The sequence below is a fragment of the Neltuma alba genome, unplaced genomic scaffold, assembly GCF_004799145.2.
Source record: "Neltuma alba isolate B1F8T4 unplaced genomic scaffold, ASM479914v2 tig00006862_pilon, whole genome shotgun sequence".
NCBI classification, from domain to species: Eukaryota; Viridiplantae; Streptophyta; class Magnoliopsida; order Fabales; family Fabaceae; genus Neltuma; species Neltuma alba.
The window spans coordinates 182,526-208,981 of NW_021634600.1; the positions used below are offsets into that span (position 1 = coordinate 182,526).

A 26,456-nucleotide genomic window follows, 5' to 3' on the forward strand; every position below is an offset into this window, starting at 1 on the left:
GTATCAAACTCTAAAATATTAAGGAGTTATATGCAATTAATCTAAAATTTACGGATCTTAATACTCCCTGGTCCTATTTAGAGAGGAAAAAATTTTTATGGTCTTATTTACAAGGCAAAGAGAGAGACTTTTGATATAAATATATAATTTTACTATTCATTTATTATTGTCTTGACTTTGTTCTCATAAGGTATAATGTATATTAAATAAAGATAAAACTAGAAAGTTATTAAATTTTAAATGAGAGTTAATAAAATTTAAAGTTTTCCTTAATCTATGTAAAACTATTGGGAGTGACTTATAAATAGGATTAGAGCATTATATCTTAGTTTTAAAATTCTTGAAAAAAATCCAGAAAAAGAACCTTGAAATTATCATTTCCTAGTTCAAATGCTTAAGAGTTGAAAATGACAAAGAATGAAGTGATGCTTGATACGGTGTTTTGCAAATATTGTTAAATAACTAAAATGTTCTTGTATAAGATTTGAATAAGAAGTTATCAAATTTATTATTGTCAGTACATTTTTTGTTATTGACCATTCAATACTTGGCATTGCGAGTAGACAACTTGTTCATAAACAATTTGTTATTGTCGTTATATTTTTTATCATTTACTGTTCAACATTTATTATTATCCGTTTATAACTTGTTAATAAAATTGTTTATATAAAGACATTTTAGATATTTGACTACATTTACAAAATACCAGATCAAGTACCACTTACTCTCCTAGAATTTTAAAGTGTTAATTATATGATTTAAAGTATCACATTTTTCAACTTCTTTATTTATCATTTTTCCCTGTATCCTTTCGGCGGCAAATGCAATATGAGCATTGGGCATGGAATAATAGTATCACTCAACATGATAGAACTAGCTGTCAGCCACAGAAATAACAGATGTAAAGATTAAAGACAAAACAATCAAATCACATTTTTTATTCTTGAAATAAACCGTTCTCACAAAACATGAAAAACATATCATTATCTCTAAATTTAAATATAAGAAGGACCGAAGGTGATATCATTTTCTTCTGCAGAAATAATGGCCGGGAGGAAGATTCATTTGGGGAGGGGGAAAAACAAAAACGGAAATCTGTCAAAAAGCCCCATATATCGATCACCGTTTTTTATTTTAAATTTCCTATACGAAAAACTATATATAAAAAGATAAAACTAAAAAAGAAACTTGGCATAAATGAAGCACAGCCCAATTAAGAGACGATAATGACCTATATGAACAGTAAATGCTCATTATTGGCTTCCAAGAATTTGTTTTATTAGTGAAATATGGAAGACTAATTGATATTGATTGATGCTAATCACCTATACAAAAATGAGATACAAAAGAATATAAATGGTTGAGACCCAACAAACACCAAAACTACAGACAGCCTAGGAGGGAAAAATGACATCGTTAGTCTATACAGTGGTTAGTGCTTCATCTGTCTGTTTCAGTTGAAAAGGTTGGTCACCGCTTATTGTTCTTCTCCTTGCCTGTAGACGAGTTTCCCTTATGTCAGAATTTGAACATTTCTTATGACAATCAAAGTTTTCTTAAATTTATAGGTTAAAAGGAGGCCCCAAAAAAAAAAAGAAAAAAAAAAAAAAGACTCACCGAATATACTTGATTTTAATGGGAACCGAATCGCAGACCCCTTAACTCGAAGCTCTCGATTTTGCTTATTTTGACTTTGTTTCTCTGCAACTGCAGCACTGCTGCTGCTTTCTGCAGCCACAAGATCTGTCACTCTATTTACCTTCTCATGGTACAAAGCTGGAGGTGCGAGCCTCAGCTGAGGCAAGCTTTCTATTTGTGCAAATCTCTGATCTTTATGCAAGCTGGATAGAATCTCAAACTGCAGAACCAATTTCACAATTTGATCAATTTATAATGCCTAGAAGTCTGAACATGGTAACCACATTTAAAACAGTAAATTATATTCACCTACCTAGGGTTTACAAAACCCACATCAGAAACCTTTCATTTTATACAAACCTATAAACATGAGGACAAGACTAGATTCTAAAGAGGAAATTTTATGAAAAGACCAATCATATGATGATTTTTTTCTTCCAAAAAAGTATTTACTTGCGATGCTTTTATTGGAAAACTTGATAACAAAAATCATAAAAACATGAGAACTTTTGCCTAAGTTTTGTCATTCACATGATTCGTTAACCGTTATACTTTATGCAGTTTTACTCAGAGAAAACTGATGGCTTCCTAGTTCAGTGCATGACTAACTATCAAAAGGCCATACTAATACTTGTGATAACTTAAAGGGCGCCACCCAAATATTTTGAAACAAGTGAGAGTTTAACTTTCATGTTAGCGTAGAAAGAACTCTTCCATATGGGCCGTGTAACCCTTTGTAATACTCCCCCAAGGGGGTATGGAGGTTTAGAAAATCCCAAAGGATATGAATTTAATTTACCCTATTTAAGATTTATCAAGGCACATATTTACCCGTGAAGTCTGTTGAGGCCCATATGTATTCTCTGATAAATCGCTTTCATGTGGATGGAAGGTACTTCCATTAGAGTGTTGACGTCTGGATGAGAATTTATTCACCAAGCCATTCTCAGCCACAACTGATTTGCTTTTAGGCTGCTGGAATTTTTGGGTAGGCATGCATACAGGGCATCCAGATTGAGAACCTCTACCCAATAAATCAACGTCCAAAGCTTCACAGTGGAGATGAGTCGCATGGCCGCAGTTGAAAACACGAACTCCAGAGCTAACGGAGTTCTTCGTTAGAAGGCTATTACAAATACAGCATACTATACTCCTGGGGGCATACCCATGAGATGCTCCTTTCTTGAGTAAACTCATAGTATAAAACGTATCATCCTCTATCAAGGATTTGGCGGCATCCTATTTGTAAAGAAGGAAAGGAAAGGAAAAGAAAAACCATAAGCCCATCAAAAATGAAGAGAACAGAATTTCAACTAATCTACGGTTGTATTAAAGCTTAAAAGCCTAGATATACCATGCACACGTAGTGATCATCATAACTTATGCCTTAACAATCCCATCCCTCGTTTTGAAGGAAGAGTTACTTTTTCTTCTCATAAGTCCAACTAAGTTGCCAGCCAAAATGATCAGCAAGAATATGCTAGTATCCAAAAAAAAAAATTAACCATATCTTGCCATGCTTCTAGAGGCATTTTTAACATGATTCTACTAATAGTCTCAATTGATAATTTAGTATTATTCTATCAAGGATAGGAGGTTTTGTCACCAGAAAAGCTTGATGAAAGGGTTGACTTAAAAAACAAAAATTTAAGAAAATAAAAAAGGAGGAGGAATGGAAGTACAAACGTTACCAGAATTCTTCTTTCAAAGCCGTATGTCCCAAGCATACCCAAAATGGTTAGCTTAAAATCGCCAAATTCTTGACTGCCATTATCAGAAAGGAGTTTGGACATGATAGTTGGAAGGTGAACATAACCTATCATTCCTTCAACAATCTCCTTGATGAACAAGGAGAACAATCTCCTCAAGACATCAGCGCCATGAGACTTCGAGATTTTCCATCTGCTTTTGCCTGTGTCCTTTTTCAGTTTTGAAACTGGTGATCCAGCAAACATCTGAAAATAATTCTCTCTTTCAGAAGCCCTCTCATCAACATATGAATCCAGCAGCGGGTCACAAAACCTTGATGAATAATTTAATGCAAGTTAGACAAAAACTATCCAAGACTGGGAATGATAATCTGAGAAATGCTTTTCAGGACAGTCTTGATCATTTAAGTATTACATATACGCTTGATCCAAAATTATCATCTAGCCTTTCTATAAGCACCTCGTCCCCAGATTTGTCTCTTCTTCCATCATAAGAAAAGTAAATATCAAAGTAACAAAAGAAGCCACAATTCTTCATATCAATGCAATTTTTATTTACGTTTTCACATTACTAAAAATCATGGATAGAAAAAACACCATTAAAAAATAGTTTCTTTTAGCAATTTCCAGATACATAATTGCTGTACTCAAATATGTGCAAAAGGAGGATACAGACACAAAGTCAATGCCCAGATATCATTTGATGCGATAACTGAAATAACTCAGAATCACACTCATATTGATTTTCCACCCAAAGTCAGCTTACCATATCCTGTGTAATTAAAGATCACAAGCAAAATGCAATCAGAGACTATTTAAAGCATCCAAAACTCCTGGTAATCATCTATGTATTTAACATTGGATTTATCATATCACCAATGTTACCTGCTGGTATCTGAAATGCAAGATTTTTGAGGAAATTCAACAATGATGGGGGGAAAAAAAAAAGTTAAGGTGCAAATTTGCCCTGAAAGTTTTCACTAAGGAGCAATGTTGTCCCGGAAGTCTTTTTGGGTTTATGGGTGCCCCAAAAGTGTTAAAATGGAGCAAAGTTGCCCCTTATTGTTAAAAATGTCAATAGTCAGTATTAATATTTTAACCATCAACATTAGTTTTTTAATAGGGTGAGGCAACATTGGTATGTTTTGAAATTTCTTGGGTAACATCGGTCCCAAGTAAAAACTTTTGAGGCAAATTTGTACCTAGCCCCAAAAAAAAAAAAGAAAAGAAAAGAAAAGAACCCCTCTTCGCCTACGCACTCATCAAAATTATAAACTTTACCAGCCTCTCAACTTTTTCACAGCCTCCTTATTTCTCCCTCTCCTCCAGTCTAACTTACTTCATTTAGAGACCCCTCTCATCAGCCTCTGATTGCATGCTACTTGTGAGAGATTACTTAAATAAATAGATAATAGAAGATTAGTTGTTAGGCATAGATAGATGATTGGGCATGGGTCCTTAGGGAAAAGAGGGTAATCAATGCCTTCTAAATCCAGTGCCAGATTATGCAGTCTAGAATCTCTACTTTACATCAATGGAGTGTACTTAAGGACTAGGACTCTGCCCTCTCACACTGAAGACCACTGAGTTATTCCTTTTCCAGCCATTTCCGCTTTCCCTTTTTACAGGCCAGGTTTTTTTTGTTTTTTTGGCCAAGGCCAGGTATTGAAAACCGAAAAAGTGCACTCTAAGTACATCTTTACAGAGCTATTTTGCAGTAAAAACCACACACAAGTATATTTGTAACAATGATTATTGACAGAAAGTTTGATTCTTAACTATATAATATCACTTTAGTATCCATTGCAATATAAAAAAAGCATGAATGCATGGAGGAAGAAGACAGTATCAGCATTGAACATACGAGTCAAGTAACTTAAACCAATGTGCCTCTGACTCCTCAGGATTTAGACGAGGGGTGTTCCTCTGGCACAGGCCAATGCAAGCGTGCAATGAACTCTGTATGTCGTTCACCTGTTAGACAGAAATCAGTAACAATATTAGGCTGCCTAATAGAGATACAAATACTCAAGCATACACAAACAACAATTAAAGTGCAGTAAAATGTTTTAGTTTTGAGGGAAAGGAATAAAAACCTCTTTCATTCTTGAAACAGTGTTGAACAATTTCATACGGGAAGAACCCTTCAAGGAAGGATTTGAAATTACAGTTTCCACAGCAGCATCAAGCTCAACAAATTTCTCACTCAGACTAGAAAGTGTAAGAAGAAGAGCACTACCAACATCACCAACCCTTTCTAATAAAAATGCAGCAGCATCTATAATTCCATATTCCTGGCACAGACGTAAACAATGTTCCACCCGATAGCTATCAAACGTTTCCAAAAATTTAAGGACCGAACCACCTTCGTACTGGCATAATAGCTGCAAAAGAAAATGTAAACATCAAAAGATATATATCTCCACTCCCAACCCTTTGGGGCCAGATAGGTGAAAGGAAGAAATGCTGATTACATAAATTGGCATGTGTGAACATTAACAACGATGAACACGCAACACCAGTTGCAACACTGAGCCTTAACATTCAACTTAGCTCTAGATATACAAAATCAAATTAATATTGTCTGTAATAATAAAACTCACCTCAAGATAAAGCTCAATTAGATCATCAGTAACATGAATAGGACTTTCACGAATGTACTTGGGAATATTAGAAAGAATATCCAAGAAAGCATCAACTCCTTGTGGATTATCCTTAACCTGCTTTCCACTGGTTGCATCCACAATATCACCCTTTCTAAATTTAGATAAGTCCAGTGTTCCAGATAAGTGAACCTCAACGAGCGTCTTTAAATAAAGGAAAAGACTTCTGCGATGAGAGTGAAGTTCGGTAATGATATGTGAACTCTCATCACTGAAATGAATGATAACCATTAGGAAGGTACCCTCCCTGCAGGGCATGAAAAAAGAGAATGCAAATGATTATATAGGTTTCACAAACTGAGAATACGTAAAAGAAGAAATTATGTGGAACCCGCAGAAGAATCCAACAAAGGTAGAATCAATGACAAGAATTACCTGCTCAATTCAACCAGCTTAGGAATACGAGATATTACTGCTGATCGAATAGCAGCACGTTCATTGCCAGTCAGCTGCATTAACATTGTGTTGATAAAGGAGAAGGCATGAATAGGTTCATCTGCATCTTTCATATAGCTATCCAATGCTGCTACATGCTCATGTCTGATGGCATGAATAAACCCACAAACCTGAAAATCAACAGAAACAGCTGCAAGAATCAGTTGATATAAAAAGAAGGCTGGGTTGTACAAAACACCCTTGAACTTTGAGGCACATGCAAGAATCAGTTGCCCTTCGCATTTAGAACTTGACAAAAAATCCTGCTAGACTTTCATATCAGTATAAATCTCTCTGCCATTGATGACTGAGTTATTTTACGACACCTCAATAACCATATACCACCTTCAACCTCTTTTTCTTCTGGGGGCAAATAATCCCTCAGGTTTTGGGTTATATGGAGATAACCCCCTACAACTTTAAGTCACATGCAAATAAACCCTCCATCACTTTACATTAGATCAGTAAAATACTGAATAACTTAATGGCAACGGAGTTATCCATAGAGCTGGTTATTCCCAAATGATTTGGAGACAATCTTGGAAGGGAACTGATTTAGACAGGACTAGAACCAGTGGTTCAGAGATTTATCCCAAGGTTTATATCCATAAGGTTAAAATGGTAATAGATTGTTAGGGTAGGTGTAGCCAGAGGTTTGGGCAGTGTTAGTAGGGGTAATGACTACGTTTTGAGGTATGAAATCACCCTCTCTGCCAAGGGGTGGGAAAGTTCAGTTTTTTGGAAGTATAGTGAGGATTGGGAGAGTTCTGGCCTCTCGAAAGTCCACAGTCATTGCGTTGTGCGTCTTTTGTTCTGTTTATTTTTAATTTGTAATTGTTATTTTGATTGTAGTTTATGTATCTGGGTGTAAGAGGGTCATGGGTTTGTCTTAAATCATCATTTCCTTTGTAATCTAATTTAATTATACAGTAATAGCATTATCAATATTCCCACTCTCGTTTTGTCTATTTCTGGTTTTAGTCTTGTTATCAGCTTGTTTAGGAGAGGGTTCTATCATATCTCCAAAAATTCGAGAGTTTAAGGGGACCCATTATCGAATTTGAAAGGTCAAAGATGTCATTTACTCATTCAAGGGGGTTACATATAACTTAGTGAGCAAAATAAATATTTGATGACACTTTTCAAACATAGTACCATAAAAGAGGGAAACTGTACCTGGTGGAATTGTGCTCTCTCACAAAGGCCTAGCACATACGATGGATCCCAGTCTGGCTCAGGCAATACTTTCAGAAGAGCAAGCACTTGTTTTTCTCTTTTTTCTGAAGTTGAACTCAACAAAGAGCCACTAATTGGAAATACACTGTCTGAGGTCAAATATTCTAATATTTGAAATAACACACTCCTTGAGACTTTAGCTCTTTGAAGTGCAACATAATACGCAATGAACTCATATATGTGACCAATGTCCTTGTTTGAAGGCCATTCTTTTAGCGATCCATCTTCACCACTGACGGAGTTTGTATCTGTGGGAGAAACAATCTTATCAATTATGCGAATGAGAGCATCCACTGTATTCTGAACCAAAAGATTTTGAGTTTCCATAATATCATGAATTCCCTTCTTTGCGTCTTCATCATCTCTGTTGGCTAAATCCACTGAAGATGAGCTGGAATTTGAGATTTCATCTTCCACAAAAGCACTTCTTAAAACATCTAATGTAGCTTCAGTATCTAACTCTAGGAGAAGATATAAATTCAGGCATGGTCGTATAACCCCTAAATCTGAAACCCTTTGTGATTTCAGCACATTTGATTCCTCCAACAAAAGCTCTACAAGTTCTTTTCTTAGAGATGGCAAGCGTGGAGGAGGAATAGTTCCACGCCCTGAAAATATATGGAAAGTGGAATCATCTTTTAGAACTAGTAGTCCTATTTCAATGAAAAAGAATCAAACTTGTAGAAAAGATCAAAACGAATACCAGATAGTTTCTATAAAAAAGAAATACCTGGTGGAAAAGCAAGACCTGTGAAGCAGTACTTCAGATAAACCAGCATTCTATACCTGCTAAATGGGCGGAAAAGCATGATTCAACCACTTCTAACAAGCTTAAATTAGACTAATTGCTTTAAGTTTAATTTATTCATGGATGCCTAACGCAACCATTAAATAATTGCAGCCTATTGCCTGATTCAGCCAGGGACTAAGTTTTTATTCAAATAAAGAACACAATAAGAACGTTACTAAGGTAAAGGTTGAACTAGACTAGAAAATTTAAGTATACGTGGCACACCCAGCTACATTAAATAAACTAGATATGGCAATAAAAAGATAAAAGGCGACTTACCCGAGTGTAGTAGCACTTTCCTTTTGGCTACTTTGCAAGACAGCAAACAGCTCCTCTAAAGGTGTCCTGAAATCATCCAGTCCTTTATTAAAAAGATACACCAATGCGCTATATAGTCCATGCTCCTGGCATAATCTAACAACCTAAAAAGAAAGTTATCATACATAACTATTAGACAGTTGAGTCACTAAACCTACTCAATATAGTTGCTCAACAATAAAACAGATTTTAAAAGATCTAACAATAACCTGATTGAAATCCAAGGAAGATATGTCCATATGAAGAACGCATTGCTCTACCCTCAGTAACCACCCTTTGGTGCTATAATGCTCTACCAGAGCTTGCATAATCTTAAGGAATGGGAAAGTAAACAACAGAAGAAAACGAGCAGTTATCAATCATAACAAATGAATTCAAATCCAAAAAAGTTACCCTCCATATATTAGTCTACAGCAAATCTGAAAAATATGATATTACCCAATACCTCAGGAGGCAGAGATCCAAGCATGTCCTTCAAAATGTATGGCTCCAGAAGTTCCAAAAATGTGTCTGAAAAAGGCACAAATCATTTCATCCATTAAGTCTGCCCCGCTGGCACAAGCTGGATCAATAATGCAAAACAATTCCCATAGCGGTGTTCATTTTTTTCTAGACATAATTAACTTACTCAAATAGTGAACAAAGATAGCTTCAGAAATTGCATCCAGTTAGCTAATGCAGCCATAAATTATGTGAAAATAAATAAATTCATGAAAAAATACGATTGTTCATGGGTGTCTGATATCAAGCCATATATTCCCATTTTATTGAAAAGAAGCTTAGCATAATAGTGAAGGCTTTTGGCTTCGTGGTATTTTTCATATAGAAAATCTTAAATTTTGCAACAAGCAATGAATATAATTCAGTTATATACCTGTAACCATATTGATTCACCTTTTCAATAATTATTTCTCATATTTTGATGACCAGATTATGCACACATTTAAACAAGATAGTAAATTCTTGATCATACATTTCCCTTTTGGAAGTGTCATCTTTAATTCTTTCCTTTACAAGAAATCTTATTTCTAATACTACAACAATAACAAGCCTTGTTGGTATGTAGGATCAGCCACGTGAATTGCATGGCGTCATTGTGGTCTATTGACAACCAAATCTTTGAATAGGCTGTTAACCGAAAGATCTCACTTAATAGCTTCATTGAGTGTTCCCTTCGGTCTTCATAAGGGCTGAGAAAAGACAGGTACTAGTTAAAAAGTACTAAATACCCCTTTCTGGTTAAAAAGAAGGCACAAAGCCGTTGGTAATAGGGAATTGGGAAAGGATGGGGCAGGAATCAAACCCCAAACATCAAGATCCTCCAGCACCCATATCCAAAATAGGTGCATTTGAGCCAAGGCTCTTGGGCACATACACCATTCTTTTGATCTTCCTAAAGACCTCTAGGTTAATAAATTATGTTGTGCTAAAATTTATCATAAGTAGATATTTAAAATATATTATCTTTTCTCCTTCTAATATGGAGCGAAGTATTAAATAACCTTCTACCTAGTGCCTATAGCAAAATACAGAAACTCTCAATGCTAGTCAATCACTATTTTCAAATTTATTTATCTCATTGAATGGCTAGAAAGCCATGACTTTTCCACTTGGTTTGATTAAAATATCAAATTAAAGCACAAAGACAACCCAAAAAAAAAATGACAGTGGCTAGCGCTGGCAGGGATCAAAATACAGCGCAAAATGAAACCAGAAGCCTCAAAACAGTTCAAGACACAAAGCTAAAGACATAGGATTACCTCTCTGTTGAACATCTACAAATTTAGAGAAAATTTCATCAAAAAGTATGTCTGTTCTTTTGATATGAACACAGAATTCAACAGCAACTCCACCAACACGAACGTACTGCTCTTTTATCTCAGAATGCACGGAAGAGCTTCCACCATTTGAATCCTGAGATTGATCCACTTTACCAAGTTGGTTGCAAAATGCCACTGAAATGTACGAGAACACTTCATCAACATAGGATGTAAGCAACTCCAACAAGAAGGGCATTATGATCTCCTGTACGGCATCCAGGTTTCTAGGAAGGTCAATAACCCCATGAGCTTGACCATCATACAGAGTCATCGCCATGTTCAAGGCACCCATCCAGTCACCTGCTTTCCGCAAAACCAGAATGCGCTCTTTCCATGGGAGAAGACGGGAAACAACAAGATGTGTCGGGCCAAGTATATAAATAGAAGCACCACGTACAGCAATACTGTTATGGTAGGCTTTTTCAGGGTTTCCAAATATATTAATGAACTGAGTATGGTAAACCACCAGATCATCTCCTCCAATACCATCTTCACCAATATTTGTTTTGTGGATCACAGTTCCATCCTTTCCGAATAAGTAAAGCTGCCCAGCTGATGATAGAACTACCAGCATCTGGAAAAGTGTGAAAACAAGCAGAAGAAAAGTGAGGCCACAGATTAAGTAGAAGGATAAGAAGCAGTTGACAGCAAGTAGCCAGATATCTGGCCAATATTTGCAGAATGAGAGATGATACGATACCTGATCATCCAACCATGCGAGACCTATAGCTGCACTGTCAAGAGACCATTTCCCATAAAATTTTAGTTCTGATTTGACCAACTTTGCAACCTGAACTTTCCGATCCCAAGCAATTGCAAGCAGGGAAACTCTTTCCACAGCTTCCACAGACCTGTTTTCTGCAAGATATAATATATTTAGAAAGATGATAACATAGAATGTAACAAAATAAATCCATACCAGCAGAATTACGATATTGCCCCATATATTTCCATGCAGTATACGGCATTGAACCCTCCCGAATTCCATCTGGCCTGAGGAGCCGGGCATAGACTTCAAGTGAAGGACACAATCGTACCTATAACAAAGATTTGATTTTTCAATTACATAATACACAAGAATTCTCAGCAACGCAGAAGAAAGTACAGGTTAAAAGCATGTGGAATCAGTGCAAGCAACTCAAAGCTTCATACCACCAGTATATTTTGATGGGTGACAAATATGACCACACCTTCCTCAATTAAAGAAGAGCCTTCATTGAAGAGTTTCCAACCTGCATCTCCCCCAACAACTCCTCCCATCATGCTAGTGATACTGCTTGTTGAAGCCAGAGTATTTCCCTGGGAATAAGATGATGCACTTCCACTGAATTCATCAGAAAGGAGGGGTGAGGCCGAAAGCACCAAGCCTGTTCTTTCGCCATCAAGTAGACACTAAGAAGCCAATAAAAATTCAAAAACAAAGTGTAAGAAGAATGAATGCTGTATAAGCACAAGATTTCCTCTATAACATAATGCTCTCCCCAGTTAACAATTTACCTGACTTTTACTGGAGAACCTATTAAGCAAAGGAACCAATGAGATGCTATGCAAGAGAACCAGACCCTTGCTATCACCAGTAATTGCTTTAAACTGACGAGTATTTTGAGGATCCTGTCCCAAAAAGAACGCATGCACTACTGGTGCTGTATGCTCTCCACTAATAACTTTTGCAACCACTGCTTTATGTACATCCCAAACAATAACACGACCGTCACCATAACCAGCTAAAAGTAGGTCCCCTTGCTGATTAAAAGACATGGATGTTACTGGAACATGTGATCGATCACCTTGCATGCCAAGCATCAACATCTGACAAGGAAAAAGTATAGGTTGATAAAAAGAAGTAATATGTGACGTTAGAAGTTTATCATATAAATGTTAATCAAAAGGCTTGTCACTTCATTCTCTTAAAAGTTTGATTGTTCAAAGGGCGCCTTTATGGTGTACCATGGTGAAGACAATATTTGACAAAATTCCTACATTCATCAGTTTTGCACAGTGAAATTTCCCAACTCTAAAAGAAATTTTTGCATTACTACATCGAATTCTCTACTATCTAGTACAAATCTAAGATAATAAGCTATAAGGCACAATCAAATCAAACTATCTAGAAAGTGAATGGAGAAATTGACCAAATATTCAAACAACGAAGAGAACATTGAACTAGAGCTATTTCAATAAGAATGATTAATTACAAGAAAAAACCTTTCCATCCATATTGTCAGCATGATAAGGGGAATATCTACTGGGAACCGCAAAAATGAGTCCTTTTGTCATTCCAACTGCGATGTAATTAGCATGAACTGCCAGGACTTGAGGGGAACCGTGTTCACGCCTGAATGTTTGGGATGAGATGACTCTTGAGATGACATTGTCAGCACTAGTATCAAAATATCCCAATGTTGTAGAACCCCTTCGGACACCCTCGAGCCTCATTGGCTGGGCAGCAGCACCTTCTTCCCAGTGCAAACCAGTAGAAGCATGCTTTTTCTCGAGTTCTTCAGCTAATTCAAGTGGCTTCTTTGAAGCGTGTAATTTCTTCTCTGCTCTCCTACTGGCCCTTTTGTTTTCCAGTTGCTCAAGTGTCTCTTTTACCAGCTCAGAAACGTCACTTGTTGAACTACTGCCGTCATCATTGCCATCATCAGTCAGGTTGTCTTCATCATCCTTCATCCAAGCATTAGCATTCGCAAGTTCTTCTGTTTCCGCAGATGCAGTATTTGACCCATCCGCATTCAATCCCTTGTTGCTAGTATCAATATAAGGACTCTTGTTTTCATTAAAATCCTTGTCAACAAATGGATCAGAATTCGTATTCCTTCTAGAATTAGGTTCGCAAGCAGAAACAGATGTCTCAATACCATTTTCAATGTTACTGGGGCACGGGATTGCAGAATATTCTTCGGAACTTTTATTCTCTTCCATTACAGAAGAAGAATCATTCTGCTGCTCAATTATAACATTACCGATAGCAGGGTTCGAATTATCCACTTCAGTCGCAACTACTGCTTCATTCTCAAAATGCACATTGGGCACGGTCTCTAGCTTATCCTCAAAAGTCTCAACATTTTTTGACACCTGATCAACATGGTTAACTTCAGAAGACTGATAATCATCCAGTTTCTCATCAACTTCCTCTGATTTCTCACTAGACTTGGAAACATAGAGACCAGCCCCGCCCAAATCACCATTAGAAGAGATATCAGAATCATCGCCAATAGTTGAATTCAATTCACCACTATCTTGAACTTTCTGAAGAGTCCCACTCCCCGCCCTCCTCGACTTGATCGCAGCTGCATGTGGCGTCGGTATCGATCTAGAAGCGGCAGCGGCAGCAGCCAACGCCGCACCAGGTTTCGCATTCGACCTCACCCCAGGGAAAAGAGTTGAGAATGGGCGCAAAACCCCTAGAGAACGGTCATCGGGTTTCTCTGCAGGTTTGACCCGAGAAAAATAGCTAGCTCTGGACTGGCCTATCCTATCGTCCAAGTTGGCAAGTTTCTGAGGTTCTGGATTCTTCTGGCTACCGTCAAGTGGAAATTCTGAGACCGAGTTTCGGGAAGAAGAGGCTTGGCTAGTGACTGTGGGATCCGAGGGGCGATGAGTTTGGCGCAGATAAGAAGATGGCGAGGGAGGAGGAGAGGACGATGAGGATGAAGAGGTATCACAATCGTTAAGGATTTCGTCGACTGTGCGGTGAGGAACAGAACGTAAGGCAGCGGCGTCAGTGCTATTGTCGTCATTTTCGTCGTCGGAGGAAGCGGGTGAATTGAGGAAGGAGTCGAGGTCGAGATCCATGGAGGGTGATTCAGCAGTGACGAGTTTACTGCTCATCTCTGACCCCAAGCAATTTTGCCGGTAAGCGACGGCAGTTGTTCACTTACAGGTTTTTTTTTTTAAAGCGGTAGAATCTTTCCCCGGGCCGGATCTCTCCGATCATTGGAATGGCACATTCATGAAATCCAAAATCAATCAAATTAAATATCCATAAAAATAGAGCACTTATAATTATAAGGACTAATATGAGATTTGAAAAAGAAAAAATCCCCGATGTCTATTATCGTAGAAGGGTTAGGAACAATTTTATCATTGTAATATTATTTGCTAACAACTTATCTGTCACTATACTGAACTTTGGCACTCTGTCTAAGAAATATTTCAATTAAAACTTATTTATTCAATCCATGTCAGATATTTAATTCAGAAAGAAAAATGGGGGAAAATTGGATGTAGATGGAAACACTGTTGTCAAACTCGCAAGTTGACTTTTCAAGTTCAATGTTTTTACGTTTTCAGTTAACAAAATTGTATCGACTCGTTCTTAAACTTGTGATAACTGTAAATTCGGTTAAACTTACGAGTTTATTTATCGAGTTTACCGTTTTTACGTTTTTAGCTTATAAAATCGTATCAACACGCTCTTAAACTTGTGCTAAATTTTTTAATTTGATTTTGTTTAGTGACTTTATTTATAATTTTTATAGAAATTTCTTTGTTGAATATGATAAATTATGAATATTGATAGATATAATTTCAATTATTTAAATTTAAAATATATTTAAATGAAATTGTTCTCATTTTTTATATATTAATTATTTGATTATATACTTTTAATATCAGTTTATTAATAAAAATAAACTCTTATGAATTTACGATTTGAGTTTACGATTCGAGTTTACATCATTATCACGAGTTTGTTTAAACTCGCGAGTTTGACAACCTTGGATGGAAAGTTCATTTATCATTTTTAATAAATCGTTAACCAGCGCTTCCCCAAGCTTATGCACTAATAATCAGGCATCCATTCACATAGTATTGTTAAGAAGGAAAAACCCGACAATGATTGGGGGGGAAAAGCGATTTAATAATAGTGTCATGAGAATTTTTTTTTCCCAATAAAATGCTGTGATGAGGATTTTTAAAAATAAAAAATAACAGATCAGTTCGTACGGGCGATGGTTTCTCTATTTATTTTTTTAGTAGGATTAAACCAAATCAACTCATTTAACTTAGGAGTTAGATAGGTTCACTCATTTAACTCGTTATATATTATATAATATATTTAAAAACTAAACTCAAATATTTACCAAAATCCAAAACATTATATTATAGTTGGCAAAAATTAAAAAAAACCAAAGCATTATGTTGTAATATCAAGAAAAATCATAGATGAAATCTGGAATAAAACACAAATTCCTGGAGTTTTGAATACTAAGTCCCAGTCTCATCCGATTCAAGGTGGAGCATCACCTCATATGAGCATGTCACCACATAAACCTCGTTTTGATTTCGAATCCACTAAATTAGAATAGGTTAAATAAGCAAATCACTCGTAACTACAGAATTAGCTCGATCAGATTGCTTGGTTCAATTGACGATGTGGCATTATGAATATATTCCAATTAATTTCTATTATAACGAAACTCTATTTAACTTCACCACAATGCACATGATAAATAAGTCATTTTGTTCAAAATTGAAAAAAGAAATTTACTCATCATGCAAAATAATGATTTGCATTCCAATGAGACAGTAAAAATTTACATTGAATTTCCAATAAGACCGATTTTGAAATGATTAATATCCTCTTTAATGACTTGCAACTAAAATCATCAATTTCTTTTAAAATACCTCAAGAACCGAGGGAAATAGATGAATTTTCAATAAGACCGATTTTGAAATGATTAATAACCTCTTTAATGACTCGCAACTAAAATCATCAATTTCTTTTAAAATACCTCAAGAACCGAGGGAAATAGATGAATTTTCAATAAGACCGATTTTGAAATGATTAATATCCTCTTTAATGACTTGCAACTAAAATCATCAATTTCTTTTAGAATACCACAAGAACCGAGGGAAATAGACCAATTAATAATTTAACAACTCTATTGATATTAACCGGCCTAAAAACGCACCAATCGATGATTCTGCATTGAGCTCCGTATCCCTGAGTCATTGGTAGAAATCAGGGTCGAGGAGCTGAATAGCTGATCTCAACGAAGAATGGATTTTTTTTTTTGTTGGGGGGGGGGGGGGGGGGGGGACACAAGTCCTTGCAAAGTAGGGTTGTGATCTTACACATTGTTTGAGAGAACAAGATAACAGGATAAAAATAATTTCCTATTTAATATCTATTTCCCTACTACTATCTCAGTTTTTAAAATTTTATTTGACTTTTATTTTAATCCTGAATATATGATTTCAATCTATTTTGTTTTTAATATTTATATATATTTTTTAAGATAATCTTTCTAACAATGATAGTTCTAGTTAATATACTTAATTAGCCAGGATATTTTTTAAAAAAATCTATTTATTATAAATAACTAACTTAACTTCTTTCCTTAATCTTCTTATAATTAGAATTAAAAATAATATTTGATTTCTTTTTTTAAAAAAAATCATTGAATGTATGATATGAATAGTACCTCCCGTTCGAGCGAAGGAAATGGCTGGTTAACTCCAACCACGTCCTCACTAGGCTTCTTGAGATAAGTTCTTTAGCGGACTTCTCCCGTTAGGTCAAAGTCAATCAAAGATAAAATGGAAAGGTTTCATCTCGTTAACACTAAAGAGTCTACAAATGAGATCTCATCGTTAGGACTAGAAATAAGAGATAGTAGTTAACAGGAAAATTCTAGACTCAATCAAAGGGATTGAGCTGAAGAGCGTCCAGCTAAAATTCTTCCGGGTGAGAATTACCTGCTCCTTGGAGGATCAAGCTCTTTGCATTGCTTGCATATCCTTACCATTTAAGAGTCTTGGACATGCAACATAGATCGTCGCTACAATGCACATTTAAAAGGCAAAGCAATTGTGTTTCCAAGACTACGCTGGGTTTCATGCTTAGGGCAGATTTTTCCTAAGCAGGGTACGGTTGGTTTAAACTCAAAGCGGACGGATGGCGTGACAAAAGGAGGCCTAGTTTTGGCGGGGCGCGCTAAGAGGTGAGGCTAAACACCTGAATTGCGGGTTCCTACAATAATTTGTGCTTAATCGGCAAGATTGATCATTGTGATGAGTTCATCCTCCATTGTTCATCAATTTTGTTACTAAACCTATCAATTGTTGCGTGGGTACGAAACATCACAGTTGAATCAAACAGAAAAACCCAAGTAATGTCTCTAAAGAGTTTCATTAAGACAGGTAGGCACCACATATAAAAACACATCCGCGCTGAGACAACGTGTCACACAACTTCGATCGATCACGCCGATTTAGAAATTAGACACAAGATGATAAGACTACAACATATTTTCAGAAAAATAGCTGCCAAAGTATCAAAATTTCTCACGTCCGAAATCTTAGATTGGACATAAATCCAAATTGCCAAGTTGAAAGAACTACAAAATCATGACTTTCACATATATTTGTAAGTAGTCATCATGAAATAAAGACCTACCAGATCCATAAATAAACTACCATTACAGTAACAAAGAAAATAAAAACATATCATACTGGAAGGAGACTCTAATCAAACAAGCTGAAGCCCATGTCGTCATCACTCTCTTCCTGGGGTTCTTCCTGTAAGGAGTTCAAGAAACAGGTTCATGTTAGATACACATGATAGAAAACACAAAAGTTCTGTTCTATAAAGAACAGACAAACAAATTATCACTTGAAATCTACCTTCTTCTTCTCCTCAGCAGCAGGAGCAGCTGCAGGGGCAGCTCCAGCACCAGCGGCAGCAGGAGCAGCAGCAACAACTGGAGCCCCACCACCTCCGGCATTCAAGATCAGATCCTCAATGTCTCGCTTCTCAGCAAGCTTAGCGAATAAGCTTGGCCAGTAAGATTCAACATCAACATTTGCAGCTTTCACCAAGGTTGAGATTTTCTCAGCCTATGAAGATTTCTTAAGGATAAACTAGTCATCCGGAAACGCTTCGTTTCGGGACCAAAAAATCAATTTCAGACCCTATAACCTTAGACCTATTGAAACAATAGTTAACATCATATTGAGCTTCAGGATTTTATTGCTACCAATAGAAAATTTAGCATGAAATTTTAAGATCATTAGAATATTGAATCATTAAAGAACAAAAGAGCAGGATGCTCAAACAAGGATACAGTGACCGGGATGTTATCATCGTGAAGAATCAAAGTCGCGTAAGTGCAAGCAACCTCTCCAGTCGACATTTTCACACTATCAAAAATCAAAAGAAAATGAGACAGCATAAGAATCGCTAATCGCGCATTATAATATTCTTAGTACTCCCCAATGTATAATCAAGAACGACGAAGAAATGACTTATAACTGCTAAATTCCATGAAAACTCACATCTAAAACTGCCGTTAGAGAAATCGAGAAGATGGAATGGTTTACCTCGAGGAAGAGAGAGCTTGTTACCAACAATTTCCTTGCGGCGGGCTGCAGTAGGAGATTAGGGTTTCAGGTTTTGCACGCGAAGATGCGGGAAGGGTTTTAAAGGGTGAACAGCGGAGTGAGAGTATAATGGGCCTGGATCCGACATGTCTAAAGGCCATTTAAAGCGGCCTTTTTGTGATTGGATTATGTGAGGGGCACCGCGATTTTTTTTCCGAATTATGCTTTTCAAATTGTAATGTTTTCAGGATTTTGTCTTTTTTAAGTTTGGACGTCTTAAATTATATACTACCTCCGGTCCTAATTATAAGAACCAGTTGACTAATTTGAAGAGATTAAAAAAATAAGTTGAGTTAGTTATTTGTCCTAAGTAGGTGTTGTTTTTCCTAAAATATCCTTGCTAATCAAGTATATTGACTAAAACTCTTATTATTAAAAGGGTTACTTTGGAAAAAAAAATGTATAAATATAAGAGACAAAATGGATTGGGGTCTTATATTTATGATCAAAATAAAAGTCAAATAGGTTCTTATATTAAGGAGCGGAGGTGGTATGTTTGAATCATTATCTGTTTATGTTTCATTAGCTTTGGACTTTAATGATTTACAGTCTAAGTGAATCATTTTTTAGATGAGTCATGGGTACCCAAATTTTTTTTTCCAAAACTAATGTAATGCTGGGTTTTTCAACAATCAATGACCAGATACAAAAAGCCGTTTAACCCAGTGATTTATCACGATTTTTTTTGTTAAATGAGCTTTCTTTAACATTGATTTTTTAACAATCAACGTTAAATGACTGGAATGTTTTTTTTTTAATTACTTTGATTGATTTTATGGAAAAGTAAAACACTCACACAGAGAGAGAGAATAAGAATGCTTTTCCTTGGACATTGTTGGCAAAAGGGGCCCAAAAAAGGCTGGTCCAATAAACTCTGTTTAGCCCAAGCTCAACCAATGTGACTCAATCTGGCCTTGAGGTATGCTCAAGTCAGAGCAGACTAATGGCCGAGAATATGAGCCCATGGTTGAACTAGGCTCGTTGATTGCCGGTCATGGGGCCCAATTATACCCACCCCTAAAAAGATATTTTTAATGTTCAATAAATATGAAATAATGTATGAATATAAATATATCTTTTAAAGAAATCCAAAAAATTTTATAAATTTTTTTTGCTACGCATAAGTATTTTTTAATTGAAGGCAATCGTATTCAAAATATTATCGGACGCTGAATATGAATACACCCCCCAATGAGAATTTCATTATTTTTTCCTGCAACTAATAAATTGAAGCTGCTTAGTACATATAAAAGTGCCTGAGAATAATGGCAAAAAATGTGTTGATTTGGCAACATCAATGATTTTTATTGATTGCACGGTATCATTCTCGCTTGCTTCCTACACCCGTTAGATTAAGCTAGCAATTAGATATTGAATAAGAGGAGAGAACGTGGCTTTGAAATGGAAGAATAATCGCTTCTTGCTTTTAGTGGAGTGACAGACAATCGGATTGATTTTGATTATTCATAGTTTTACTGGTATGACTCGGAGTATTTTTAAGTTATTTTGGATCTGAGACTAATTTCTGTTGGATCGGTAACATTAAGGTTAAAACCTTCCCAATCCATACTTAATATTATTAATCAACATGAATTTAATTTATGATAATAGCAAGAGTTTTGTTCTTAGTATATGTATCTTAAAAATAGGCTTGAATAAGACAGCAACAATCATAAGTAAAGGAAAACATACAGGCCTTAAGAACTATTTAGAATAGTTTACAATTAGTTTTTTCAACCATGATTTACAGGATATGAATTAAGTATGTCAAAAAAAAATTTATATCGACTTAGATAAAACATATTTATAAATAATTTTAAACACTATCCAGACAGGCTCTTAGAGTGCTCAAGCAAAATGAACTTTCCCTAGTGAGAGTTGACAGATACGGCGGTGAGGATTTGAAAACTCCTGTTTTGGTGAAAAAGAGTTATCATTATAAAATAAAATGATATACATACTGTTAGTCCAAAAACGACGGGACATACGTAAGCAACAAAATAGCAAGACTGTGATCATTTAAATTCTAATCAAAGCATCCAATCTGCTGTTTCGTATAATTTGGGTGAGATAAACCAAGTTCTGAGTGGTGTTTAAGCTGTGTTTGGGCGAAAAAAATCTGATCTTTATTGTTCGGATGGACAAGGCTGGTGCCAGGTGATTCCAACCTGGATCTGGTCTTGATGAGTTCATCCAAAACTCATTTACAAAATAAATTTATGGAAATATGCAAAATAATTTTTAAAATTTTTTAATTTTATTATGACCAATGTGTCCAGAATTCAACCATAGTTCAAATGTTTAACTGTCAAGTAGTACCTTGATTGATTTAATTATTGATTTAGCTTTGTGACACTGGTTTATGACTCAGAAGACAAGACTTAGCTACTTAAACTGTACTATTTATTTTACTAAACTAATTTTGAATTAAATTAGAATAAGATCATTTTAAATTTATTTCCGTTGTACAGAAAATATAATTTTAAGTTTAAAAATGAGTTTAAAATATGACTAGAGTGAGTTATAAGCAATAGATTTTTTTAAAAAAGAAAAATCTTATTTGATTCCTAATGAAAAAGTACATTTTCTTTTATATATATATATAAAGCACATTTTCCAAAGCAAGACCGAATGATAAAAAAGGATCCATTGACACGTACTACCTCCGGTCCTAATTATAAGACCCAGTTGACTAATTTAAAGAGATTAAGGAAATAAGTTAAATTAGTTATTTGTAACAAATAAGTGTTGTCATTCCTAAAATATCCTTGCTAATTGAGTGTATTGTCTAGAACTATCATTATTAGAAGGACTATCTTGAGAAAAAATGCATAAATATGAGAGACAAAATGGATTAGGTTCTTATAATTAGGACCAAACTAAAAGTTAAACGGAGTCTTATATTAAGGAGCAGAGGTAGTATTATTTTAGGTATTAAGTTTTTTCAGCAGTAAACAAAGCATTTTTTTAAACCTAAACCCTATGTGATGTAGGGCCCACAATCTAATTAAATAGGAATAAAAAACTAATTTTACCTATCAACCAAAACAAAGGTACTCTGAAAAAGAGCGAGGAAGGTACTATCAAGGCAACAACCATTGACTCGGCGCTTCCATTGGATTCCAACGCATGAGTACAGATTGCAAAAGGGATCTGATTGACGCAAAAGAAAGAAAGAATCATAGAATGCCCCGTTTGACAGTGAAAGGTGAATTGTATACAGAGAGCCATTATTATCAGCCAAAATTAAAGAAACCATCTTCATCATTTTCACCCCCCAGCAAGCACCTTATTCTTGTGTTAATCTCAGGGAAAAAAAGTACCAATCATGAATTAGGAAGAAAGCAGAAATGTTCTTTTTTCAATTAATAAATAAATAAAATAACAAGTTAACAAACTGATGAGCTTTCGAAGCCCGACTCTTTCTTCCTGATTGACCAACCAATCAAAGAGGGTCCAAAGATATAAAACTAATCTTTTGAACCCTTTCACCTTTGTCATTATGAACAAGAGGTTTGTGTCATTGGATGCTCCCTGCACCCAAGACACGCACTATGCTAATAAGAATTAGTCAATAAGGTAAGAATCCAATGCTCCCACATTCAGATATTCTACCTTATTATGCCTAATACAATAATGAATATGATCCTCCTCTAGCTACTTCTAAACTCTTCTTCAAAAGAAAAGTAAAAAAAAGAACCCCTCCCTATTTTCCTAAAACAGACACTTTTCATGATGATCGAGATCATAAATGCTGACAAGTCCTGGCACGAGTTTGAGATGTCGTCGTCAAGGCCAGATGGTGGCACAAGCTTTATGTAATGAATCTTAGCGACACAGGAATTCTTAAGCAAATCAAGTATTAATCATGAATTTAACATATAAGTGTGTCAGAAGTGAATCCAATTGAGTTTCCCTACAGAAAAGTGTCTGACATGCTTATACGTCTATTCATGATTTTCACTTAAGAATTTCTCTTGTCAGGTACCCATATATCCCCCAGCAATAAAATGATGCTCCATGCTGAAAATCCTTGGATCCTTCTTCTTCTTACGCAGGCTGATCTCTGATTCTTGACACCTTTTCATCATCAGCTTTTTTTCTAAAACTGGTTAACCTTGCAAGGAAAGACATTTTTTATTCATCGGCTTGGAGATTCTAAGTTGAAGATTTTTGTTCAGAAGCTGTTCCAGAAGCTTGTGAAGAACCTGCCCCAGTTGTCGCTGCTACTGTTGTTGATGCTGTCGCTGTTGCTGCTGTTGTGGTGGCTGTTGTTGCAACTGTTAATTTTATTCCCTCAGTACTCTTTTTCTCAAACATCTTTAAAAGGAATTCTTAGATAGATCTCATCTATAGAAGATAAGTATATCAAACTATCCAACGAAAGGACTCAGATATATCACCAGAGCTTTTTCCAAACTGCTTTTATTTATTATCACAGATAGCTTTAGTTTTTCTATCTCCAAGGAGATAGAACCATTAAAAACAGTAAATTTTTATCATATTTTGCAGTAGAGTTGGTCACCTGCACTAGTTGTAGTAGTTGACATTGGCACTGAAGAAGGAAAAGAGAGGATCCCGGTGGAGCCATATTGCTGAGGCAGAAGGGGGAACTGTAGCATTTGAGGATATTGAAGTCCAAAACCTTGAGCCTGGCTAGTCTGAGCATATTGAGCATAGAAAGGGTAAATATTATGGACCAGTCCTGGTGGCCCAGATGCCCCACTGGATGGGTAATACGGTGAAAATTGCTGACCTCCATACACACCATAATAGTTCTGCATCAGTTCAAACAAACAGTTGCCATAATCAATGAACAATGCAGCCGCATTAAATGAATCATTCATTTCATTGTTTTTTTAAATCACTTCACTGCTCAAAAATAGCACCTCGGTTCTAATTCCGCCATTTCAGAGGTGGTAAAAATCAGACATATCATGAAGCGATACAAAAAAGGTCTCTGCAGTGTTGAACAGATATGATATTATGGTTTTTTGTCTTACTTTCAAGCATTTACTACATAAATACCTACCATGGGATACATGGTGTCTTGTGAATATCCAGAATACCTGTTAGTAGATCCAAGGAAGGGGAATCAGACAGAAAGAAAGCGGAGGGGTAAATGAGAAGGATGGAGGGAAATGTTCAGAAACCACATGCAAAGAGGCAAAAACGATCGCATCCACATATATTTCCTGTTTACCCGTAAGCTGAATAAGGAAATGTATATTGGCCAGAGGGCTGATGGAAAAATGTAGAGGAAGAGCCATGGTATGCGGGTGTAGCCACTAGTCCAGGTCCTGGTCTGAACCTTCCTGCTCCTGCAAAATAGCCCAAGATTTAGCTCAGACCAAAATAAAATATGGCATAAATCTTTTCCAGAAAAAAAAAAAAGAATTGACATTGTGGGGATTTTCGAGTAAAAGAGGAAGAAATGTGAGGATTGAGGACCATGTTGAGGAGTTGGTGGGCGATTTTTGTTTGCTCCAAGAGATGCAAGATTGCAGTTTGCTCTTCTCCCATCAATAACCGGAGACGGATTCTGACATGCTCTCATGGCTGCTTCTGGATCCTTAAATGTAACCTTCAAGAAATATAAAGACAAAAGACGGCGAAACCAATGACTCATTGTTCAAAGATCATAGTAAAAGCACGAATGCAGAGACAAGAAGATTAAAAAGTAGAGCAATATGGTCTTACAAAGCCATAACCCTTGGATCTCCCTGTGTTCTTGTCTGTGATAACAACAGCCTCAAGGATCTCACCAAACTGCTCAAAATACCTCCTCATTGTGTCCCTTTGAGTCTCCCAAGCCAATCCACCAACAAAGATTTTAGTAAAAGTTGTGTCATTGTAATGCCCAGGATTGTTAGCACCACCCACCATCTGGAATTGCCTCGGATGTGACATTGAGTATCAGAGATGACCGATAGGAGAACAAGAATCAAATCAAACCAACCCCAGAACCCAAAAATATGAGGGGATAAAGGGGAAGATACCCAGAGCCGCGGGGGGGTGGGGGAAGCTGGAAAAGAGGGTATTTGTTGTTTTGTTTGAAGATCACATCAACGAATGGGGAAAAACACTCATGCAGTCATGCGATTCTGTTCTGGGTGCTCGTCCTTGTTTCTTTAAGAAATGGTATTTATTTCTGAAGCTTTATTAACTGACACTTTTTCACAAACACACCAACAACTCCTCAGATTCCTCAAGAACGATACCCCTAACGAGAAAATCATTACAGCTGAGGGTGGAAAGGAAGGAAATAAGGGAAGAGAAGGAAAGGGAAAAAGAAACCCCTCTCAAGAAATTATTATATATAAACAACTAGTACATAAAATACAAGTTAATACCAGGAAAATGAGAGAGAAAGAGATAGGTGTATAGAGAAAGATATTATGCCGGGGGAGAGAGGGGGAAGAGAGGAGAGGGAGAGAAGGAGAAGACAAAAAAGCTGCTAGTGGGCACCCACGACAATGGTAAGGATAGGTTGTCCAATGAAATATGAAAGACCAAAAGACCAACCTTTTTTGCTGTATCACCACCTTCTCTCTGCTATATTATCATACATAATAACAATAATTTATTTGTGGGGAGGTGGGTCTGCAGAAAACATCTGCTTCGCTGTATTCAACCTTCCTTTTTTATTTTTCTTTCCCCCTCCCTTCTACGTCCACCTTAAACATTGCTTGCTCTGTTAAGAACATTTGTGGGGTTCAGAAAAATGATGCCATTGAAATACAACTCGTCCTCTCTCTATCCTGAATTATCCTGAATTATTCTCATTTTCTTGGTTAATGCTTTCTCTCTCTCTCTCTCTCTCTCTTCTTGTTTTTCTGCTTCCTTGTGCCGTTGGGTTCCAACTTCCTCGTCTTGTTGCAGCTCCTGCAATTCTATTAACCGCAAAGGGTACAGGAAAAATGGTGATGGTGAGGTTTTCTGCGGCCAGAATTTTCCGGCACAGCCTTCTAAAATCTCCTTCAACATTTTTCTTTTCTTTTTGGAGACAACGACTAAAACAATAATAATAGATAATTCAACCTGCTAACCCCCGCACCCTATTTTGTTAAAATTAGACAGTTGTTTGTTATCTTCGTAAAACAGGTTAAATTCTAAAATCACCCTCCATTGTTTTTTTCTATTTATGTTCTTTTATTCCTTGCAATTACCACTGTCAACACCATCAATGAGTATTTTAATATGATCGGGATAACATTGTCTAATATTTTAAAAACAAATTTCTGCCAGTTAATCTTTAGTGGGATGAACCTAATTTGTTAATCTTTTAATTTTGCAAACGTGATTTCTCATTCATTCAAGGTTTCAAGTGACGTTCTTATAAAACCAAAAACTTGAAGCTGTAAACACTGTTATCTACCAACTAATAAATCTGCGTGCAAGTAAAAGGGAGCAGGTCACGTTGTTATATCCCCAAAAAAATAGCAACAAGGTCTTGTTT

At 36.2% G+C, this 26,456-nt stretch overlaps 3 protein-coding genes across 4 annotated transcripts; all 3 read right to left on the reverse strand.

Moving 5' to 3' along the window:
- Positions 1-1,194: 1,194 nt before the first annotated feature.
- Positions 1,195-14,504, reverse strand: LOC114751298 (vacuolar protein sorting-associated protein 8 homolog). 2 transcript variants are annotated; one of them, XM_028939957.1, is made up of 19 exons: positions 12,815-14,504; positions 12,107-12,418; positions 11,762-12,001; positions 11,541-11,646; positions 11,310-11,467; positions 10,550-11,183; positions 9,235-9,299; positions 8,999-9,100; positions 8,751-8,893; positions 8,412-8,467; positions 7,622-8,289; positions 6,386-6,576; positions 5,951-6,257; positions 5,444-5,731; positions 5,212-5,321; positions 3,330-3,660; positions 2,470-2,877; positions 1,618-1,858; positions 1,195-1,496 (listed from the first exon to the last, which is right to left on the reverse strand). In XM_028939957.1, the coding sequence occupies exons 1-19, from the start codon at positions 14,441-14,443 to the stop codon at positions 1,471-1,473; spliced, it is 6,015 nt and encodes a 2,004-aa protein (XP_028795790.1). In that variant the 5' UTR covers positions 14,444-14,504; the 3' UTR covers positions 1,195-1,470. The 2 variants fall into 2 exon arrangements, with proteins under 2 accessions (XP_028795790.1, XP_028795789.1); XM_028939956.1 differs by having other exon boundaries at positions 11,529-11,646.
- A 3,347-nt stretch (positions 14,505-17,851) lies between these two features.
- LOC114751300 (60S acidic ribosomal protein P1) lies at positions 17,852-19,018 on the reverse strand. The gene is made up of 4 exons (XM_028939960.1): positions 18,938-19,018; positions 18,682-18,757; positions 18,242-18,454; positions 17,852-18,136 (listed from the first exon to the last, which is right to left on the reverse strand). The coding sequence occupies exons 2-4, from the start codon at positions 18,748-18,750 to the stop codon at positions 18,083-18,085; spliced, it is 336 nt and encodes a 111-aa protein (XP_028795793.1). The 5' UTR covers positions 18,751-18,757; positions 18,938-19,018; the 3' UTR covers positions 17,852-18,082.
- A 4,019-nt stretch (positions 19,019-23,037) lies between these two features.
- On the reverse strand, positions 23,038-25,365 carry LOC114751299 (probable RNA-binding protein ARP1). The gene is made up of 6 exons (XM_028939959.1): positions 24,698-25,365; positions 24,449-24,581; positions 24,201-24,318; positions 24,030-24,066; positions 23,523-23,775; positions 23,038-23,277 (listed from the first exon to the last, which is right to left on the reverse strand). The coding sequence occupies exons 1-6, from the start codon at positions 24,905-24,907 to the stop codon at positions 23,156-23,158; spliced, it is 873 nt and encodes a 290-aa protein (XP_028795792.1). The 5' UTR covers positions 24,908-25,365; the 3' UTR covers positions 23,038-23,155.
- Positions 25,366-26,456: the final 1,091 nt, after the last annotated feature.

Coding starts and splice junctions, on each gene's coding strand:
- LOC114751298 (XM_028939956.1), bottom strand. CDS start 14,443: ATGAGCAGTAAACTCGTCACTGCTGAATCACCCTCCATGGATCTCGAC. Junction 6,577..7,621: donor AGAGAGCACAATTCCACCAG/GTACAGTTTCCC, acceptor GTTGATTTTCAG/GTTTGTGGGTTTATTCATGC. Junction 3,661..5,211: donor TGGTTTAAGTTACTTGACTC/GTATGTTCAATG, acceptor TTATTCATCAAG/GTTTTGTGACCCGCTGCTGG.
- LOC114751300 (XM_028939960.1), bottom strand. CDS start 18,750: ATGTCGACTGGAGAGGTTGCTTGCACTTACGCGACTTTGATTCTTCAC. Junction 18,455..18,681: donor ATGATAACATCCCGGTCACT/GTATCCTTGTTT, acceptor AAATCTTCATAG/GCTGAGAAAATCTCAACCTT. Junction 18,137..18,241: donor CTGCTGAGGAGAAGAAGAAG/GTAGATTTCAAG, acceptor AACTCCTTACAG/GAAGAACCCCAGGAAGAGAG.
- LOC114751299 (XM_028939959.1), bottom strand. CDS start 24,907: ATGTCACATCCGAGGCAATTCCAGATGGTGGGTGGTGCTAACAATCCT. Junction 24,067..24,200: donor TTTCCTTATTCAGCTTACGG/GTAAACAGGAAA, acceptor ATCTACTAACAG/GTATTCTGGATATTCACAAG. Junction 23,776..24,029: donor AAGACACCATGTATCCCATG/GTAGGTATTTAT, acceptor GAACTGATGCAG/AACTATTATGGTGTGTATGG.